Source organism: Oncorhynchus mykiss, chromosome 30 (genome assembly GCF_057628025.1).
Source record: "Oncorhynchus mykiss isolate SJ-2025 chromosome 30, ASM5762802v1, whole genome shotgun sequence".
In the NCBI taxonomy this organism is placed as follows: Eukaryota; Metazoa; Chordata; class Actinopteri; order Salmoniformes; family Salmonidae; genus Oncorhynchus; species Oncorhynchus mykiss.
Window position 1 is genome coordinate 40,007,019 of NC_143051.1, and position 13,880 is coordinate 40,020,898.

At 42.8% G+C, this 13,880-nt stretch overlaps 1 protein-coding gene across 30 annotated transcripts in view; it reads left to right on the plus strand.

Moving 5' to 3' along the window:
• The window catches only part of LOC110519671 (ubiquitin-associated protein 2-like), a 41,781-nt gene that overhangs the window by 13,612 nt on the left and 14,289 nt on the right, over positions 1-13,880 (plus strand). For 18 of the 30 annotated variants that reach the window (XM_090228279.1, XM_090228281.1, XM_090228292.1 and 15 more), the window contains exons 4-13: positions 1,300-1,410; positions 1,623-1,797; positions 2,066-2,161; positions 2,846-2,900; positions 4,424-4,468; positions 5,496-5,602; positions 7,023-7,085; positions 7,177-7,229; positions 9,100-9,185; positions 10,845-11,013. In XM_090228279.1, coding sequence (XP_090084405.1) covers positions 1,300-1,410; positions 1,623-1,797; positions 2,066-2,161; positions 2,846-2,900; positions 4,424-4,468; positions 5,496-5,602; positions 7,023-7,085; positions 7,177-7,229; positions 9,100-9,185; positions 10,845-11,013 — 960 coding nt within the window. The remainder of the gene's footprint in view (positions 1-1,299; positions 1,411-1,622; positions 1,798-2,065; positions 2,162-2,845; positions 2,901-4,423; positions 4,469-5,495; positions 5,603-7,022; positions 7,086-7,176; positions 7,230-9,099; positions 9,186-10,844; positions 11,014-13,880) is intronic. The other 12 variants (XM_090228286.1, XM_090228298.1, XM_090228300.1 and 9 more) reach the window with 1 other exon arrangement.

Sequence of the window (13,880 nt, forward strand, 5' to 3'; positions counted from 1 at the left end):
GAATACATAAGCATGGTAAAAATTAAAATAACAGTTTGGAGATTATGGGGAATGTATTAGACAAGTTGGACACAACAGGTTCACCCGACAAGACTTATTCCAAATATAATTTGTTAATAACATCGTAATATACTCTGGATACGTTCAGAAACATACGGTTATTCCTGGAGAATGTGGGTTAAGTGCAACGTAAGACAAATACAATTGCAATGGTTTGATGGTTACAATTGCAATGGTTTGAACTAACTGCTGTCTCAAGTTGGCCATACACCTCTCCTAAGTAATTACAAAACACTTATGACTAAATATAAAAATGTTTAGCTCTCCTAGCTGTGCCATTGAAACTAGAGCATGCACTTGTAGTTTTGTTTGGGGGACAACCCTACATCCCAGCCAACACTATTTACACAATCCAAAAATGGCCCATTTAAAAAAAACATCTATCTGGTTCAGGTGGGCATCATTTGAAGGGTTGTTCTATTGCCAGCATGACTTACTAAGTTATACAATAGTCTTTGGGTTTTAGGCTTTCACAGGTGTTTGACTTGCTTGTATGACATCAGTCACATTTTTATTATAATCCTCAACATCTCATCTTTCAAAATACGTAGTCGTCTCAAATGTACCCCCAATTTTGTGATTTCCTATTGGTAATTAGTCTTGTGCCATCGCTGCAGCTCCCGTACGGATTCAGGAGAGGTGAAGGTCGAGAGCCATGCATTCTCTGAAACACGACCCTGCCAAGCCACACTGCTTTGTTACACTATGTTCGCTTAACCCAGAAGCCAGCCGCACCAATGTGTCGGAGGAAACACTATACAACTGGCGACGTGTCAGCTTGCATGCACCCAGCCCACCACAAGGAGTCGCTGGAGTGCGATGGGACAAGAACATGCTGGCCGGCCAGCCAAACCCTCCCCTAACCCGGACGATGCTGGGCCAATTGTACATCGCCTCATGGGGGAGACCCGACTCTGTAGTGACGCTTCAAGCACTGCTGTGCCTTGGACCGCTGTGCTACTCAGGCAGCCAAATGTACAATAGTTGTCCATTTTAGTGGGAGGGATGTTTGCAACTACTTGTTTTGTGTGTGGGAGGTGTTAAAAAGGGTCAGTCTCAACCCATGCAGTGCTATAAAGCGCAGAGACTGAGCTGACATTATATATCATGTTACTTTACAGCCACTGTGTTCCAATTTCAAGTGCTTATTAGTGCCCAAATATCCTGTTTTCAACACTTATGAGGGTAAAGGGCTACGTTGCAATATACTCAAAGTTTCTTATCCATTTCCCTGTCCAGCTGATTGACATCACAGGCAAGGACCAGGATGAGTCTATGATTGCATTGCATGACTGCAACGGGGATGTCAACAGAGCCATCAACGTGTTGCTGGAAGGTAGCCCAGATACTGTGAGTTTGGCCTTTGTGTCCGGGCTTAGTTGTTGGCAAAGGGAGGGAGTAAACCAAGTTACCCATCCAGCTCATTACAGGGAGAATCCTAACTTCCGCTTAGTCTCCCACTGACATGAATGCATACCAAAGTGAAAATTCCACTTTAAGTGGAAGTTAAGATTCTCCCCTAATATAATCAAACTGAACCCTGTCACCTCACCTCTCCTCAGGACTCTTGGGAGATGGTGGGGAAGAAGAAAGGAGTGTCTGGTCAGAAGGAGCCTGGCCATGCTGAGACCGGCGAGGAAGGAAAGGAGAACCGGGAGAGGGGAGCAGAGAGGGACGTGGCACGTCGTCGAGGTGGAGCCCCACGCAGGGGTAGAGGGGCTAGTAGGGGACGAGAGTGTGAGTAGAAAGCACATGCCTTTTGCTTTAGGGTCGTGGGATGTGACACTGGCATACAAATAGGCTCTTTGTAGCTCCTGCCCTTGTTATGGAGGGGACAGTGTGTGCTACCAACATTCTCTCCTTAGATTTCTGGAAGAAAAATTGCCGTTGTAGCGACTTAACAGACATGTCTAACGTAATTTCTGACTCCACACACACACACACACACACACACACACGTCTGTTTTTCCTCCCTACCTCTAATGCGCTCGCCATCTCCTCTCAGTCCGTGTACAGGAGAATGGTCTGGATGGAGGAAAGGCTGCTGGGATAGCAGGCAGGGGCACAGAGCGAGGCCACAGGGTGAGGGGCAGAGGAAGAGGTAAGTCCCTCGATCATTGGCAAGAGCTGTTGGTTGGACTCCTGATACAAGTTCCCAACACAAACTAAGGCTAATGCCCCCTCCTAGTGTGTCAGATGTCATAGCATTCCAGTGCTCCGGATGAACCTTTTACCCTGGTGCTACTAACCTTTTCAGTTGGTGCCACCAGTCCATGATTTTGTCAGGAATGCATGATTCAAGATATTTTGATGTACACCCTATTCTAGTGATTGTCATAAATGTTGGGTTGACAATTAGGTGGTTACTGTCAAAATAGAGCTCTAAAATGGTCACTTTTTCTTGTTGGCTCTGTGTACTAATATCACATGGGCTAATTCAACTACCTGAGGAAGTAGAAACTCAAAACACATGTTAGATTGCTAACACTAAATATAATACCTACTGCTAATAGCCATGTATTACCAATCTAACAGTAAACTTGAGTCCTATATGCACTCAATGTGAAGCTTGCACCAATTAGACAAATTAAATGTTTTACACTCAGCCAAGTCAAAGGGTCGCAAAATGCGGCTGAATGGTTGCATTATAGAGCCATGCGTTCTCTGTAGCGCGCTCAATACCATTTTAATGTGCATTCAAGAGGGCAAATGTTCCTCAAGGGACAATGCATTCTATTTTCTGTAGTATTTTTGGGTCAATGGTGTAACTTGTCTGTCCCTCTAGGGGGAGAACGGGAGCGAGGCAGGCGAGGGGGACGGTTTTCTGCGCAGGGCATGGGGTAAGTGAACACCTGTGCTGCTCACAGAGAAAAATGTCTGTTCCCTTTTGCCATGGTCACCAGAGAGCAGGACCTGGCCCATTTTAAGAATATACATCGGCCAAATCCAGTTGAGATGGGCTGTACATAAACCCTTATGTAACTCAATATGACCACCTCTGTACACTTGTCTGTGAATATGGGATTTGCATTCAAATCCGATATTGGTAGACCCCACACCATACATGTAACTCAACAGGTGGGCATTGAGACTGTTGCACATAGGGTTCTGCTCTCGGTGTCTCTGACATGGTGTTCTTGTTCCTTGTCTTTCCCTTTTGGGTTGAATGGAGCACCGGTTTGTGTGTTTGTATTGTCTGTCTGTGTATGCATTGCCTCGTACCCAATCCTGGTCATTGAGCACCCTAGATGTTTATATACAATATATTTTTGATTGTTTTGACGAGGCTCACAGTGACGAGATTGTAAACGGTCCTTTATACAGGCTTTGATAATGAGTAGTATCAAATTCCTTCTACATTAGACATATTTCTATCTTGTATGTCACTTTGTATTTAATTATAATTAACACTTAGTTGGCTATATAATTCCTCCTAGGTGTCAGGGCTAGCATTTAAGCTCCAGTGAGATGACTACTATTTCTAGGGTTGTCAAAGACCAGGCTTTGTGGGGTTTAGGTGAGTGGGCGCTGCTAGTGTGGGCTCTTTCCTAGGGGTGCAGCAGGTTAAAACGCTTCCTCAAAGATGAACCTGCATGTTCATTTCATCCCTTTGACATAATTAATGGTGATTTTTTTTTAATGTCTGAATCACCTGGATTGTGGAACATAAGATTAACTGATCATAAAATGCGAAAATTGTGTTTTAATGGCTACTTCAACTGCATCAGTGCTTTCATTTTAACAAGTTGAAATTATCTTTTAATGTTATTCTACAGTGTATAGGGGGGATACGTTAGAGGAGAGGGCCAATGCGTTGGCTGTGGCAGAACGGCTCCAGTCAGCCGGCGTGTATGTGTGCGCAAGTTTGGCTTGTTCTGATGGTGACTAACCTGGAGCGTGAGTGAGCCAGCGCCATAGGCTTACATAGACTGACAGCCAGGCAGTTTGTGTTGCGTTGTCCCCAACATGTCCCTCTTAGGATGTGTTGCTTCCGCTGCTGCTCTTGTGGCCTTTGGGCGCCTGTGTTTGCATGAGTGTGTTCTGTTGGTTTTAACTGTGCTTCCTCTCCTGATCATAATGCAATTATTGTTACTTATGGAACACAGTCTTCAGTTTGAGTGTTTGTTTGGCAGCCATGTTTTCCCCTTTTTTAGTCTACCAACTACACCTATAGAAAGTGACACTGCCCCAACAATGCAGTGTTGACAGATGTGTGTTGCAAAAGTGTGAGTGTAGTGACTTGTCCATGCATGTGATTTCCCTACATTCCTCTGTAAAATAATGAAGTCTAAAACCACACACTGCATCCCCATCTGTCCCCGTTGTGCTGCTTGTAATCGTTGCTGTTGTTTTTCCTCTAAAGCCAGATTGATAAGGGGCCCAGATATGATTTTTCAGGAGATGAGAGGTGAGTGCACCGCCACTGGTGTGTCAGTGTGTCAATCTTGCTATCTGTTGGGGGGATCATTCTGCCAAATGCCACGAGAGAGGGAAGGATGGAGCTAGACACACAGGGTATCAGGGCAGATGAAACCAATGTCGTGCACCCTGGTAACACGATATGGGGTTAAATGACAGCTGTCTATTGAACATCGAGGGTAAACCTGTTCACCCAAGCCCCATAAGAAATCACATGAATGTTTATTGGTCGCTTACACAGTTTGGCAGGTGTTATAGCGGTGCGTTGAAATGCTTATCTTAACAATGCAGTCAAATATCAATGTGTAGGGAGGATGCAATAAATCAAGAAGGGCAGGACGAATCCAATTAATAACCCAAATAGCACTGTAGCAGTATCAGAATTGAATCTGTACATCTCTACACTGGGGAATTTACACATGCTAAACTAAAATACAATCTACAGTAGTAGCTTATTCTAATAGTTCTATGTCAGGGATACAGTATTTCAATTCTGTTAAATGGGCGTGACCAGTGGTTCAATCAAAAGTCCCTCCCTGCCAATCTACAGCACCCCTGCTATCGTTGGTTCTCACCGGGAGCTAGTCAAACATGAATAGTCTGAATTCCAGTCAGATCCTGAAAATGACTGAAGTCCGTCTACTGTACTGCACTAGGTTGTACTGCACTGTACAACTTGTGTGCCTGAGCCTGAAAGAAGCAAGAGAATAGTTACTGTGAAATGATGCGTTGAAAGACGTTATGTTTTTTGCCACCGCGCAGTGCCAGAGAAAGAGTTGAGGAAAAATAAGGCACTGCCTGGATTATTTTCCCATTCCTTGGTTGTCCTCCAGTATTTTTGAATCTGTCATCCTGAGATTTCTCAGATGAATGTTGTCTAACTCCTACACATCAGATCACCTCAATCACTTCCTCGATCTCGCTGCTTACTTCCTCCTTTACAGTATATCTCATTCCAGTTGGTAGACTCATAGGAAGGGGTTGTGCTCAAAACCACGGCTTCTTCTCTTTTGTAGAACGTTCAACCCGGCGGACTACGCTGAGCCGACCCAGACAGAGGAGAGCTACAGCGGGGGAAGCACCTGGAACAACACGGGAAACCTGGAGCCAGAGGAAGGACCCAGTAAGGAGCCCAGCTACTGCTCAGCCCCAGTCCAAAATCACCCAGCCTAGACCCTTCATATATCTCTGCAAGATGATTGAAAGTCCATCTAGTTTATCTAGAGCCAAAGGAAGGAACCATTAAGAAACCAAGCTAGTGCCTAGTCCAGAAAGATAGGTGTAGGCAAGATGGTGGAAAACCCAGCTGGCCTACCAAAGGGTTAGGTGGAAGTTAGCTTAACATTCCAGCTCAGACTGCTAACTCTAGCAGGCTTGTAATGGGTGTGCATGTGGCTAGTTGAACTCCAAACTCTTAATTGAGACCATTCTGGCTATGGTGTGATATAGGCTTTTAGAAGTGTCATCTTTATTTTATGACTTTTCGTTCATAGTCTTTGGTGTACTTATCAATGCAGAAGCACCTTTTCCCCACTCCTATCGATGAAATCATTTAAGTCAAGTTTTACTGTGAAGTTTCAAGTGTGTTCTATTATTACTAAATGTGTAATGTGATAGGTATTTTAATAGGGGTGTAACGGTTCTGTGTGAAATGCGGTTTTAGGGTCACGTTTTGGTACAGCGGGAAAATGTACAGGCCATTCACAATGTTCAGCTTTCAAAATGGTTGTAAAGTCGTAAATACAAGTTGAATGCATTCATATGATTTGAACTCGTTGAGAAACCATTTGGCGTCAACGATAAACTAAAAGTACAGCTATATGTGTAAACAAATTAGTTAAAACACATTAATAGATTGTTATAAATATTTTGTTGTATTAACTGCCAAAACTTCTCTTCTGGAGGCCATTTCCTTAGGTGACTTCAGAGGTCACCATGTGGGAGAAGTGGATGATAGCCTAGTTTCCCTCTAGTAATTATCAGTTTGAGGGCTGTTCAAGTGGATCTTTCTCATGTCATATGTGGTAAATTTCCACTTGGTTACGAACGCACCATGACACTGTCTCAAGTGTCAATTGCGCACTTGTGACTTATAAAGGGGGTATATCTTTTTTATGTGTTAATTTGGGTTCACAGGCTGAACCAAAGTCCCCTTATCAAACTGTTTGGTACGAATATGTGTACCGGTACACTATTTTAACGCTATTTTTTTTTTTTTACATTTGGGTAATAAAATATTGAATATGTCTTTCTCAAATGAAGGGGATGATGACAAATTCTTAACAAGTGGAGGGAATCTGATTTCATTGCTTAACTCGCAGCTCACGCTTCATTCTAAATAAATGAAGTTAGTCTGCCCTGGAGCAGGTTAGTTCTGAAGGATTCATTGCCATAGAAATGTACTTTGCTTAAAGGTGAGCTATTTTCATGGTCCAGGTTATCCCGAGTTAAACTTTGGTCAACTCGCTAACGCCTCAAACCCGGTACGCAGTATACCCCTCTGTAAACTTACATGTCTCACCTTTCACTTCTGCTTTTTGTAGGGATTGAGTACTCTGCAGGAGGAGAGGGAACAAATTACCAACCCAAGTTTGACTCTGCCCCTTGTAAGATTGAACCTCACTCCTTTTTTTTTGTTTGATGCCTGGTTGGGTTGAAACCTATTACTCAGTATGTTTTTCCTCTACATTCCTATAGGTGCCTGGAGGAGTGCGACGGAAGAGTGGGGTACTGAGGACTGGAATGAGGACGTGAGTACATTTTTACTATGCCTATTCATTGATTTGGTGGTGTGCCTATTTGATGTATGACTTATTGATGTATTCTGACAGATCTCATCTTTTGAATGAAAAAATAATGACAAATCACATTGTTTCTGCATATAGCACCCTCAAAGAATTCATACACCTAGACTTATTTCAGTCTTTTTGTTACCGCCTGAAAAGGAAATACAGAAATATCTCACAAGTATTCATCCCCCTGAGTCAATACTTGGTAGAACTCCTTTGGTAGCAATTACAGCTGAGTCTTTCTGGGTAACTAAGAGCTTTCCACAGCAGGATTGTGCAACATTTGCCCATTTAAAAAAATATATTTTAAAAATTCTTCAAGCTTTGTCAAATTGGTTGTTGATCATTGCTAGACAACCATGTTCAGGTCTTGGCGTAGATTTAAGTCCAAACTGTATCTCAGCCACTCCGGAACATTCACTGTCTTGGTAAGCAACTCCAGTGTAGATGTAGCCTTGTGTTGAGGTTCTTGACCTACTGAGTAGTGAATTAATCTCCCCAGTGCCTGGTGGCAAGCAGACTGAACCAGGATTTCCTGTAGGATTTTGCATGTGCTTAGCGCCATTCCATTTTTTTTTTTTTTATCCTGGAAAAACACCCCAGTCCTTAATGATCACATGCATACCCATAACATGATGCAGCTACCACTATGCTTGAAAATATGGAGAGTGGTACTCCGTAATGTGTTGTATTGAATTTGTCCCTAACACTTTGCCACATTTTTTTCAGCATTTAGTGCCTTGTAGCCTAATTGAGACCAGGGTCTCATTCCCAATGGTGCCCTGAGTACCAACAATTTGGTTGGGGCCTTTGGTTTGAGGGGGAATATACACGGCTTTAAATATAACCGAAGCGAATTCTCTTGGGAGGTAATACGGTCGGCATTTGAGGTATTCTAGGTCTGGTGAACAAAAGGATGTTATCACAATTCATGTGTTAACCTAGGATTACATCCATCTTTAACCCTTAGTTGTTGTTTTTTTGACATGTTTATCTGCAACAGAGTTAAACAGGGAAATAAAACAATTATGGGCATGATCTGAGTCGATGCTAGCTGACAATCCCTCAGTCACTTAACCCCAGCTCAGACATAAAAAACTGCATAAAAAGTATCTTATATGTGCAATGGGACAATGGTCACTAATCTCATTGGCAAATATCCAATTGTCTGTAAAATTGAGATTTTGTTAGAATAATATCTAAGAGGATTTTTCAGGGTTTAGCCGAGTTAGATTTAGCTCAGTACAAATATCTTTCAGCCCATCCGATACTAGCAATAACCAATCTAGATTTAAAATCACGATCAGTAATTCAGATTGAGCATAATTATACAGCAGGTCAGACAATTTGCTAAGACCACATCTGGAGGCTGATAAATTCCCGATAGCGTCAGATGGGCATTTTTTTTCTAAGTCTCGCACCCGCTCATTTTTCTCTACAATCAGAAAGCAAATTTGTTGGTCCGGACCTCTACAGTCCGTCTATACACTCTAAATAAAATGTGAAATGGTCTGTAAATGAATATAAAATATCTTGTGGAAGACTTTAACTACTCGCACCTTACACAAGTTGCTGGCTCTCCTAAGGCCTGCTCAGCAAGCTGGTGTGTGTGAAAGTAAGTATAAATGTCAAGGGAAGATGAACAGAAATCTAGGCCTAGGTTCTATTTCTATTGGTATTTGTGCTCCACTAGTTAACCTTATCGGAATAGGTCACACACCTAACAGATACGAGAGTTTGTCTATTTGATTTTTCTGTTTTCTTTGAAATAAATATGTATGTATGTATATATAAAATAAATCGCTCATCTTGCTCTCTCTTTCTCTTCTAGCTGTCAGAGACCAAGATCTTCACAGCCTCCAGTGTGGTCTCCATGCCACTCCCCCAGGAGAATGTCACCATCACTGCAGGACAGAGGTGGGTGGGCCTGACGCGTAATGCACACACCCACAGCCATTCACAAGAAATCAGTCGATTTAAATAAATGCGTTAGGCCCTAATCTCTGGATTTCACATGACTGGGAACACTGATATGCGTCTGTTAGTCACAGATAGCTTTAAAAAAATATGTTTGGATAAGAAAAGTATCAGTCGCTATCTAGTGTGACCACCATTTGCTTCATGCAGTGTGCCACATCTCTTTCGCAGGGTTGATCAGGCTGTTGAATGTTGTCCCACTCCTTTTCAATGGCTATGTGAGGTTGCTGGATATTGGCAGGAACTGGAACACGCTGTCATACATGTCGATCCAGAGTAACCCAAACATGCTCAATGGGTGATATGTATGAGTATGCAGGCCATGGAAGAACTTAGACAATGGGCCTCAGGAGCTTGTCACGGTATCTCTGTGCATTCAAATTGCCGTAGATAAAATGCAGTTGTGTTCGTTGTTTGGCTTATGCCTGCCCATACCATAATCCCACTGCCACCATAGGGCACTCGGTTCACAACGTTGACATCAGCAAACCGCTCGCCCACACGACGCCGTACACGTGCTCTGCGGTTGTGAGGCCGGTGGGACATACTGCTAAATCTAAAATGATAAAAAGTTTGTTAGAGAAATTAACATTCAATATTCTGGCAACAGCTCTGGGACAATCCTGTAGTCAGCATGCCAATTGCACACTCCCTCAATAGTTTAGACATCTGTAGCATTGTTGTGACAAAACTGCACATTTTAGTGGCCTTTTATTGTCCCCAGCACAAGTTGCGCCTGTGTCATAATTATGCTGTTTAATATATGCCACACCTGTCAGGTGGATGGAATATCTTGGCAAAGGAGAAATACTCACAAACAGGGTTGTAAACATAGACATTTCAGGGATCTTTTATTTCACCTTATGAAACATGGGATCATGTTTCATGTTCAGTTTGTATTATAACGACAACTTAGATTGCCATAAATGCAATGACAGAAGTGTTTTTGTTGTCACAATTTGAACAGCTCTGTCAAGACACCACCATGATAAAGCGTTAAACAGGTTTTAAATCGACTCGTGAATTGTATTGAATATAGCGACGTTCCCCCTTAAATCTTAATGCAATCACATAAAAAAAATCGGCAGATTATTATCAATGATGTAATGTAACAAGTTGTCCCGCGTAAGAAACCCTCACTGGTACCTTAGTTTATAGGAAGACCCATATACATGCAACCACTTTTCCACTCACTGAAAGCTATGCGTTGTGTATCCTGACTCATGTCCATGTAAAACACTTGTCTTCAACATCACCAAACTCTGCAGTCTAGTCAAATATCCAATGTTTTTTCACCTTTACTGAGTGTAGAACATTCAAATTTGTAATTCAAGCACTTCTGGTGTTGACTACGATTTTCAGCTCTGTATTATGTTTCATCCACCCCAAAACGTACTATCACATTTCCAATCAATTAGCTAACGTGACTCAGAACAACATCCATTTCTCAGACCCTGTGATAGGCTAGTGTCCTGTCTAGGGGTTGTACTTGTACATAAAGCTGCCTCACGCTACAGAAGCAGGAGATGGGCTCCTGCTCTATGGGCTGTTCTGGCTCGGACAAGGCTAATTACTAACTCTGACCTCTGTCCCCTGCAGGATTGATCTGGCAGTGCTGCTGGGGAAGACTTCCCCGTCCTCTGAGGCCCCAGGCCCCATAGAGGCCAGCCAGCCCCCCTCCCTCCCTCAGTCACTTGTGTTCAGCAACTCCAAGCAGCCGCTGTCTCAAACCACCTCCAGCAGCACCTCCTACACCCAGCACAGCATGGTGAGCCCACAGGACACACAACTGCCTTCACCCTATTCTACAGTTTTAGTGACTAAAGTATTGTACCAAAACGTTATGATACCACCAACATTTTCCAGCCCTACCAATCCAAAGAACACCTGTTATAAAATGTTAATAAAGTCAGTTTTGTTTATATATGCAGTTACATTTTAAGAAAAAGCCACAAGTCTTGTATGCGCCGGTCCAGTAATATCCACTTCACTTACACACGCATATCATATCACGTGTGGGAGTCCAGCATCCTCTTCCAGCCATCACTCACCTGCTTCTCCCCATCCTCTCTTCCTGCACATCTGTTCCTCAATCAGTTTTTCAACTCTAATTTAGCCGGGATGGTGAGAGGGGATGCAGTCATTGAGTCTTCTGTTACATTTGTGTATTTGATACATTAGAGCAGCGTGCAGAGCGAGCAAAGTTGATGCATTGTGTAATTTCTTCTCTGACATTACCAAGAGTACAGGCCAGTTTTAGTAGGCTTTGCAAGTACGCTGTCACGCGGCCTTGGAGTGCCAGGGAGGACAAATAGAGTACAGCAGTGTGACAGGCATGCTTGCAGCTTTACAGCAAAGATAACGGCTTGTCTATAGCTCAAACTGTAAAAATAAAGGACCCTTATTATCAACACTATTTTTTTCCCCAGTGGGATTTCGCACGCATTTTATATAACTTCACAAACCATGTCGCGGGCTGTTTTAAAATAATCCTGTTTTTGGTAATTATTGGTTTGATCATGAAAGTTACGTTCCTAGCTAACCTGCAGTAGGTCTAAGCAGTTCAAAAGTATGTCAGTATCTGGTGTGGCCACGAGCTGCATTTTAAGTACTGCAGTGCATCTCCACCTCATGGACTGTACCAGATGTGCCAGTTCTTGCTGTGAGATGTTACCCCACTCACCTGCAAGTTCCCAGACATTTCTGGGTGGAATGGCCCTAGCCCTCACCCTCTGATCCAACAGGTCCCAGACCTGATTGAGATCCGGGCTCTTCGCCCGCCATGGCAGAACACTGACATTCCTGTCTTGCAGGAAATCACACACAGAAAGAGCAGTATGGTGGCATTGTCATGCTGGAGGGTCGTGTCAGAATGAGCCTGCAGGAAGGGTACCACTTGAGTGAGGAGGATGTCTTCCCTGTTATGCACAGTGTTGAGATTGCCTGCAATGACAAGCTCAGTCCGATGATACTGTGACGCACTGCCCCAGATCATGACGGACCCTCCACCTCCAAATTGCTCCTGCTCCAGAGTATTGGCCTCGGTGTAATGCTCATTCCTTCGACGATAAACGCGAATCCAACCATCACCCCGGTTGAGACAGAACCGTGACTTGTCAGTGAAGAGCACTTTTGCCAGTCCAGTCTGGTACAGTGACGGTGGGTTTGTGCCCATAGGCAATGTTATTGCCGGTGATGTCTGGTGAGGACCTGCCTTACAACAGGCCTACAACCCTCAGTCCAGCACTTCTCAGCTTATTGCGGACAGTCTGAGCACTGATGGAAGGATTGTGCATTCCTGGTGTAACTCGGGCTGTTAATGCCATCCTGTACCTGTCCTGGAGTTGTGATGTTCGGCTATACAGATCCTGTGCAGGTGTTGTTACACGTGGTCTGCCTCTGCGAGAACGATCAGCTGTCTGTCCTGTCTCCCTGTAGCGCTGTCTTAGGCGTCTCACAGTACGGACATTCAATTTATTGCCGTGGCCACATTTGCAGTTCTCATGCCTCCTTGCAGCATGCCTTAAGCATGTTCACGCAGATGAGCAGGGACCCTGGGCCATTCTTGAACATGGGGTGAGACATTCTTATCTGCTAGAACCAGTTTGGATTTAAGTATAACTTTCATATGACCTAAGCCTGTAGTAAGAGTATAATGCTTTTTTAAAAATATAATCTCTGCTCTCTGAATTCATATTCATTATATAAATAAGCCCGTTTTTAAATTGTCTGGCTTGCAATTCTAAATAAAATTGACTTTTTTGCTCATATAACCTAAAAAAAAAAACAAGTTGATAGGTGTAGGCAAGGCCATTAGCAAATGGGTAAACTGGGATATGACTAAAGAGTTAATCAGGGAAAAACAATTCCACTAATTGACAGCTATTTTCCTTTCCACGGTAGCAAGATCTTAGCAAAGGCAACTTTATATAATGTTTTATTGTGAGAATTTCTTTCTTTCGGGATGTGAATAGCGAGTTTGTCACTTCACCGTCGGACCATTTTATTGGTAAACTACAAGTTGTTTTTATTAGTGATCAATACGTAATATTTATCATAATTTGGTTGTAATCCAGAGGTTAGAAAATGTATAGAGGCTGTGGAGCGATCCAAATTGTGGATTTAAAAGAAAATATGAACAATCATGAATTGTTAACACCTTGTTTTTAAGCTCTAGATTTCTAGACCTTTGATATTATTGTTGGATCTTATTTGAACAGCTAATGTTTAAGGCCATAATAAATAGACATGCTGATCGTGGAAAACCATTGTTTTAATGCTTTCTGAGAAGTTGCAATTATTTACCATAACTTTAGCCCATTGTGTAACAGAGATTCTCCAAAATTGAAGTATTCCAGGCATTTATATATAAGTTCCTGTCATACTTTTCAAAGTTGGCTATGAATACCAGGCCTGGTTTCCCAGAATTCTCGGTGTTCTATTGTTTCCCATACTCCTCTTATATTATCTCTAATGTATCGTCCATGCAGAAAAACCTGTCTGATTAGGATGAATAATATCCGAGTCTGTATTCCAAGTAAGGCTTCTCTCAGAAACATCCATCCATAACATCCATTTCAACAGTATTGATTATCTTTTAGCTTGTTTCTTTATCCATGGTCACAGCTTTTTCGT